This window comes from Chrysochloris asiatica, unplaced genomic scaffold (assembly GCF_000296735.1).
Source record: "Chrysochloris asiatica unplaced genomic scaffold, ChrAsi1.0 scaffold00028, whole genome shotgun sequence".
NCBI classification, from domain to species: Eukaryota; Metazoa; Chordata; class Mammalia; order Afrosoricida; family Chrysochloridae; genus Chrysochloris; species Chrysochloris asiatica.
Genome location: NW_006408546.1, coordinates 24,581,795 through 24,590,387, shown reverse-complemented (window position 1 = coordinate 24,590,387; position 8,593 = coordinate 24,581,795). Strand labels below are relative to the sequence as shown.

General features: G+C 39.8%; 1 protein-coding gene across 3 annotated transcripts in view; it reads right to left on the bottom strand.

Moving 5' to 3' along the window:
• The window catches only part of GRM7 (glutamate receptor, metabotropic 7), a 1,560,849-nt gene that overhangs the window by 622,319 nt on the left and 929,937 nt on the right, over positions 1 to 8,593 (bottom strand). For all 3 annotated transcript variants that reach the window (XM_006846627.1, XM_006846628.1, XM_006846629.1), the window contains exon 5: positions 6,853 to 6,993. In XM_006846627.1, coding sequence (XP_006846690.1) covers positions 6,853 to 6,993 — 141 coding nt within the window. The remainder of the gene's footprint in view (positions 1 to 6,852; positions 6,994 to 8,593) is intronic.

The window sequence follows — 8,593 nt, the reverse complement described above, 5'->3', positions numbered from 1 at the left end:
TGAAAGATGAAAAATCAGTCACACCTCTCCCTTCAGAAACGTTGCTCCTTGGTGGCTTCTTGAACTGGGTCACTGCCTCCTCTTGGCTGTGGCCCCACCATCTAGCCTTAGGACTTCTGGCTGCAGGCCACCATGGCTGGGTCAATTCAGAAATCACCACATTTTGCTTCCACCTGCAGATTTCTTCTCAATGGGCATGGGGAACTGGCACCAGGAACTTTAAACAAGATTCAAAGCTCCACAGAAAAGCTGTTCTTTCTCTGCTTTTCTGGGGGGTTTTGGCAGAGGAGTTTTCACTGTCCCTGCTTTCCCTGCCCCCAGTACCAGAATTTCTTGTTTGGTTTTTATTGAGCTAATGTGCCAATATCATATTTGATCTATGTGAATTATCTAACTTAATCCTTACATCAAATTTGGATGTAATTAAATTTTTATTATCCCCATCTCAGAAGTGAAAAAAGGCTTTGAGAAGATAAATACATGGCCCAAATTCACACAGGGGTAATTCTGAAGCACAAACCCAGGACTCTTACCTGTTAAAACCAATGGTTTGTTATTCACTTTGAAAGAGTCAGTTTCCTGATTCCAACATTGTCTCAATCTATTTTATTGGAGACATCAACTCATTTGTGAATTTTTCATTCGTTCCTAGATTTTAATATCTCCACACACAAAAAACATGTAATTCCCAAAGAGGTTACACTCAAACTCATCTTTATGTCAGAGCAACTTTGCACCAAGTTTCAAGAGTGAACAAATTCTGCTAGTGGGGAGGGACTTCAGGAATTTATACTACCTCTGTAAAGGTCCCATCTGATCTTCCTCTCATATGCTGTGATGAACTACTAGAAGAAAAGAGGTTTATTGAAGGTACAGTTAGCACTATTTCCCTAAGAAATGTACTTGAATTTGAAGTCACAAAATGGCCCAGACTGTCAATTTTTACAGAAGCAGAAAACCTCATCTTTCTTCCACAGAGCAACTGGTGGCTCTGAAATGCCAGTCTGGTGGTTAGCAGTCTGGTGCTTATCCTATACCACCACCAGGGCTCTTCATAAATGGCATGTTGCTGTTATTAAGTCCATAGAGTTGGTTGTGACTCATAGTGACCACAGGGCTTACAAGGAGCAGCTGATGGATTTGAACTGTCAACTGCAATGTTAGTAGTCCAATGTTTATCCTATAGCGCTGTACCAAAGTCTATACATGACCTTTGTGGTGGTGGATATGTACTGTGGAGTAGGTTCCAACTCATAGGGCTTCCGAGGCTGTAAATCTTCACATGAGTAGAAAAACTCATCTTTATCCCAAGGAATGGTTGGTAATTTTGAACTGCTAACCTTGAGGTTAGCAGTTTGACTCATAACACTACATTATCAGAGCTCCTTATAAATGGCCTTAGTATCTGTCAAATGGGGTTATATTGTTATTGAATGATTGTAGCTTACATTAATATACTTACTGAAAGGGGATGTCAGCTCAAAATGATCAAGACAAAGACACTGGGAGGCGCATATGAGTTAAAGGCAACAAAGCTAAATAATATTATGACTGCATACTGAATCCTGCAGTTGCAATGATAATAAAACTCTAGATTTTATACCTATAAGAGGATACCTAGGTAGATACTCAAGCTGAGGATTTATTCAAGGGAGGGAAGGCAAATGGGGCTGAACCCACAAATGTAAGTTTGACAAAAAACATTTTCACACATGTATTTATAATTGCTGCAAATATACCCATTAATAAGCACTGGACTGCTAACCACAAGGTCAGTGGTTCAAACCCACCACTCACTCCTTGGAAACCCTATATAGGGTCTCCATGAGTCAGAACTCACTCAACAGGACTTAACGACAATAACACATGAGTTAAAGTTATGAAAACTTCTTAGTCACATACAAAATCCTTGAGGGGATGAGTTACTGGACGTGGGTGCTCAGGCAACAGCAGGTTAATTGTCATAATATACTTCACAGATAATGTTCTATATTCATTTTTGGTGAGTAGTGACTGATTTCTCAAATGTTTGTGAGCTGTCCTCTAACAGGTATCTATTGATCTCTTCATGTCCAGAGAAAATAAGAGTGAAGAAATTCAAAGATGCAAGTAAACTACTAGTCTTTAGAACTAATAAGTCACGTGAAACCCCATCTCCATGACCCTGAGAGAAGAGCCAGATGATGCCCAGCTACCATGCTGATCAGCTGTTGAAGAGCATCACACTAAGAGGTCCTGCATAAAGTAGGCGCTAAATGTGGACTAAAACTCAAAATCATAAAATAGACCAGGCTGAACTGGTACAATGAAAGATACATTACTCAGTGAAACAGAATTGAGAATCCAGAAATTAATCCATCCACAAACAGCCAACTGATTTTCAACAAAGTGCCTAGGTATGTTACATGGGGAGGAGATAGTCTCTTTAACAGATGGTGCTGGCAGAACTGAAAAGCGACATGCAAAAGACTGAAACAAGACCTTTAGCTCACACTCTATACAAAATCCAACACAGCATGGATTAAAGAACTAAATGTGAATCCCAAAATTATGAAAGTCATCAGTGCAAAAATAGGGACAAATGTGAGGAAATACACAGTCTACCAAACATTTTGAAAAGTATACAAACAAAAGTAGACAAAAAAAGATGAGAGGGACATACTAAAAATTAAAAATGTATGTGCATCAAAAGACTTCACCAAAAGAGTCAAAAGGGAACCCACTAAATGGGAAAAAATCTTTTGCAATGACACATCAGACAAGGGACTGAGTTCTAAAATATATAGGAAACTACAAGACCTCCACAAGAAAAAGACAAATAACCCAATTAAAAAATGGGCACAGGACATGAACAGATACTTCACCAAGGAGGAGATCCAGGCAGCCAATAAACATATGAAAAAATGTTCACGATCATGAGCCATTTGTTGTTGTTGTTGTTAAGTGCCGTGGAGTTGGTTCTGACTCATAGCGACCCTTTACAGGGTTTCCGAGGCTGTATATCTTTACGGGAGCAGAACGTCTCATCTTTCTCCCGCGCAACAGCTGGTAGTCATTAGAGAGATGCAAATCAAAACAACAACGAGATATCATCTCACACCAACAATAACAGCAAAGATCAAAAAAGTAGAGGACAACAAATGTTGGCAGGGATGTGGAGAGACTGGTACACTCCTGCATTGCTGGTGGGATTGCAAAATTATCCAGCCTCTTTGGAAAGAAATATGGCATTTCCTCAGAAGGTTGGAAATAGAAATACCTTATGATCCAGAATCCCTCTACTTGGTATTTATCCACAAGAAATACAAGCTATAATATGAGTAGAAATATGCACACCAATGTTCTTAGCAGTACTATTTACAAGAGAAAAAAGATGGAGACAGCCTAAGTACCCATCAACTGAAGAGTGGATAAACAAACTTTGGTACATATACACAATGGATTACTATGCTACCTTGAAGAACAATAAGGAAGCTTCAAGCCACCTTGTAACATGGATGAACCTTGAGCACATCATGCTGATTGAAATTAGTCACAAAAGAAGAAGTACTGCATAGGACCATTATTGTAAAAGAGTAAGAAAAAGAACCCACACTAAAAGGGTGGAAAAAATTATATATATATTTGCTGATCACCAGGATGTATGGGATGAGAGGAGGGGAGGGAGGGAGGGGAAGATAGAGCACAGGGTAAGGAATAGACACAGGATAGCTTGGGTGCAGGGCATGGGGGGTGGGGTCACAATACACAAGAAGGGGGAGGGGAATGGAAAAACAAGGCTGATGGGAGAACAGTTAGACAGGTTCCCATGGGCTAAGTGAGACAGATGTAAATGATGATGTACGCACAACCTTGGAGCAACAGGGCTCTGGGATACAGAGATTGATGCACGGTTTGAAGGGGAATAGTGTTAAGATGCTTGGCTATCTTTTGAATCTTAGTTTCCCTTGCCGACCACTATAAAATAGAAACTTGAAGCGAGGAAAAATGAATAGCCAGAATCATCACTACAGAAAGCTTGTAAGTCCGTCTTCAGCCTATAACTGATTGGAATACCTTAAAGGGGGCTAGAAGTTTCCCAGTGAAAGAGGCTTCCTGTGGTGCCTTTACACTGCAAAGACCATATGTGGAATCCAGAACCCCATCCAGAACCGACTGAGGTAGGAAATTTTCACTGTAAAGGACGAGTAGACCAGCCTGGAGCAGCTAGAAGAACAGAAGATACTTCGTGAAAGACAGACTGGCAGGAAAAATCCGAAACCAGAATGGCAGTCTGATTGATTAGTACAAGAACAAGTAAGCTGTTTGCCTGAGAGCCATCAAGGCAAGAGGTTGGGACACCTCAGAGCAAACCCCCTTCCAAGACTGAGACTCAAGGGGAATACATGAGCAAGCCTGTGGTCTGGTTGGTGACCATTTTGGTTACCGATAAGGGAAGAAGGGGAAAAAAACAGCAATGAAGCTGTGAGCTGAGTTCGACCATATTCGATAGATGCCCATTAATCCGAGTGGAGTCTTGGATGGCCAGCACTATGGCAAGACCCGGGGAGTCCTGGGCCAAGAGGCAATGACATGGCCACAGAGGACTACAGTGGAGGGTGGAGTGTCTAGCTGATATGAAGTGAGGGGAGATGCACAAGAACACCCATACTTGCAGATAGCACCCACTTGACCCGGCTTTGTTTGCTGGATGATCAGAACTAGACTAGAAGAAGAAAGAAGAGGTGAAAATTTTAAAAAAAAAGAGTAACTTGCTACAATTTGATGAACTTTACCTATACTTATGGATGTAGTAGCTCAAAAAAGGGACCAAATCTTAACAGCAAGGATCACTCCCACCCCCTCGGTATGCAGGGCTGACAGGGATGGGCAACATAGACATTGGCTCCCCAAAATAGTGGGGCTACAAAGGCAAGAAGTGACTGGCGTACAAGCTTTCAATTGGGAGCTTAGTTCCAGACTGGGTGGGGGAAGGTGGAATCATCACTGAGTGATTTCCAATGGGTTGGGACCAGGTTGGTGAAAGGAAATGGGGATAAGATTCTCGTGGTACAACAGTGAATAATTGCCATCAGGACTGACTGTGAGGCAGGAAATATAGATGAAGATGTTTTTTGACAAAAGGAGGAGAGTGATAGATTTTGCAGCCCAGGAGTGGAGGTCCCTGGGACCATCAAGTGAGAGGAGCAGAGAGTGGGACCCTACCCAGAGAGGCAGTGATGCCAGGGATGGAGATAGAAAGGATGATGGATTGGCTGGGGACACTGGACTCAGGACAGGAGAGGGGCTGTGTGCTGGTGGCCAGGGGTGAGGGGGTCTGGCCTGTGTGGTGTACCCTTTGGGGTTATATGATGATACATGGAGGGGATTGTAATCATTGCAATGAAATGAAATACGATAGGATGAGTGTAACGCTGATGTTCTCCCATGCAAATCTCACAATAAAAACTTAAAAATAAAACAAAAAAAAACAGGCTCACTGTTCTGAGAGAGACGGGTTGAACCCCCAAGACTATGGCTCTTCAAGTTCAGTTCAACTTTCAGCAAAAACAACAGAAAGACCTAGGAAGTGAACAATATCACTATAGAAGCACACACTCATTGCAGCCATGAACCATAAGAGACCAAAAGGGTAGCCATTTTCCCAGGATAAAGCTCAGAAGCCAGAACAGAACAGGAGAGAAGGATGAAGGGAAATGGTAATCACAGGGAAAAAGGGGAAAGAGGACTTTTATATTGTGGAGATTACAATTAATGTCACAAAAGAAATACGTATGGTGTGCTGAAAACAAATTTACTTTGTAAACTTTCACATAAATCACAATAAAATAAATATGTACCAAATAAATATATTTATTCAACTTTATGTGACATTGTAGGATGACCTTATGAGCAGAACAGATCACAGTCAATGAAGTTTGTAATAAATACATAAAAATAAGCTTACTAGCAAAGATAGCAAGAAAATGTCTAGATATAAAAGTTGACAGATCCTGAAACTGGGTACCAAGGAAATTCAGATGTTTTTAACATTTTAAAGAGTGTGGTATGAGTCCCTGAATGGCTGAAATTAGTAACACCCTCCATTACTTACCAAAATGCTTGTTTCCCTTAATAGAATCTAAGCAGAATGAAAGAAGTGTCCTTAACTGGTCTAGTCACCATCAGATCACCAGTGCCTAACACAGTGCTTATCAGAAAGGACATTCTCAGTAAATGTTTGTGAATTGATGAATGGATGTGTAGTTTTCCTTCTGACTACTTCATATATGTAAATGTATATATGCATATATCACCCATACAAATATGTTCTAGTTGGGATATCCATGCAGGGTTACATAGGAAGCTTAATGAATATTTCTAAGCACATTTTAAACAGTAAGTGACTTATTAGCTTAGTCCTTGTGAAAATCATTTGGAATTCTCATTATTCTAAACTTAAGCGCTCGGTTTCATTAATCAATTATTCTTTCCATGGTAACAGTGAAAATGATGCTAGCATAGGATTTCTTAGAGACTTTTGTCTATGTAAAAATGACTTCATACTCCTGGCTGGAATATAAACTAATATTTATCAGTGTGGATATTCATAGTAACATGACCCCTCTGTAGTCAAAGAATCAATGAAAATGTCAATTACCACTAGATGGACAGGCAGAAAAGAATACATTCTTGTCTGTATTTCTCTTGTCCTGCAAGAGACTTATGCTCCTGTTCCATTTTTCTAAGCAATCTAGTAAAATTCAATTTACTTTTTCAATTTGTCTCCAGTCAAGCTTCCTTCTGTCACCTCTGCAGACATTTCAATGCTGGCCACGTAGAGTAGCAGAATGACAAAGAGAATGAAATTACCTGTGCATTTGCGATCTGTGTCTTCTTTTTTTGACCCACTAATTGTCAACTTGCAATTGAAATTTTCTTCCCAATATTCAGCAAACCATACATTTCTTCTGTTGTTTTCAAGTGTGCGGGATGTAAAGTAGGCATCAAACCCTAAATGAAATTAAATGAAAAGGTCAGAACTTGCAGGACATTTTTGGCATGTCTGGAAATAAAAATACTAGTGATGATTTTTCTTTCTTTTAAGAAAATGGATGGTCTTTCTGTCAGTCAAAAAATAATAACAAAGTCAGTAGAAGAGGAAAACATATTCTAATGCTAGCCTTTGACTAAGTCATGGCTCAATCTGTCAGGCAAATGTACGGCCAACAGATAGCATTTTCCAAATTAAATCTGCATCAGAGATATTAAGGATGACAAACAGAGCACAGCATACCTTGCTAGTCAAGGGGAAAAGTATATGCATCATCATTCTCAAGACATTAATGAAGAATTATAATGCTTTCTATGCCCCAGGCTTGATGCTATGGGCTAAGTATATAGATTCTTTCTCCTGCTCATCCCAACATCCTATTCGCTATTTATTATCATTATTCCCATTTTGCAGATGAGAATAATAGGGTTTAGAGAATTGAGTAAGGCATCAAAGGCCGATCATTATACCAAATGCTGAGTCCCTGGCCATGTCACCCAAGGATCTGTGAATATCACTTTAAGAACATGTTTTTTTGTTGTTGTTCAGTACTTTGTAGTTATATCATTGTCTTCCTACAACAAATGGAAAGTAAAAATTGTTAAAAGGTGCTAGGTAATTGGAGTCCAATATATACTAGGTAAATGGAGTCGAATATATTGCCTAATGACATTCATAAAGAATACCTATGATATAGAGTTTCCAAACAGGCATGCAAAGAGCTTGGATGTCATCATTTCATCATTGCTGTCCTCACAAGAAAAAAGTGGAAAAAATAAATGTCAGAAATTCTTATTAGACCCATCAGATAATTGAAGCCTGGATGAGCAAACTACTACCTTAGAGAGACAAAAGGCAGGTCTAGAAAATAACCATTTATTAGGACTTCACTAGGATAAGCAAAGGATAGTAACCACAAGGTTGGATGATCAAACCTACCAGAAACTTCCTGGAAACCCTAGGCAGGGTCTTTAAGAGTCAGAACAAATTCAACAGCACTTAACAACAACGATCAAGAGGAGAAATCACTACGGCTGAATCCAACATCAGGCAAGAATACTTAAGGCATAATTTACTAATTACTAAAGAAACTCTGGTAGCGTAGTGGTTACAAATTGAAATTTGAAACTTAAGGTGAGCCGTTCAAAACTACCAGCTGTTCCATGGGAGAAAGATGAGGCTTTCTGTTCCCATAAAGATTTACAGTCTCGGAAGCCATGTACAGAGTTGTATGAATTGGAACTGAATCTATGGAACATAACAACTACCAAAGGCAGACTATATTTAGATGTTAAAGTTCCTGGTGGCCCATAGTTGAGGCCCCCATGCATTCATTACATTAATATATTTTGTCTTCAGGAGTCACACCAGGGCCTCACCGTGAAACTGGATAAAAACACCCTCCTACTTCCAGTAGGCAAAAGAGGGGAAGAGAAATTATTCTGAAATATTAACAACAGCCATCTCTCCAGTGAATCTACTTTGAAAGAGTCTAAAAGATGTGGCAAGACTTTATCTCATGTCCTTTAAACATGTTATGAGGAGAAACTAGTTCCTGGA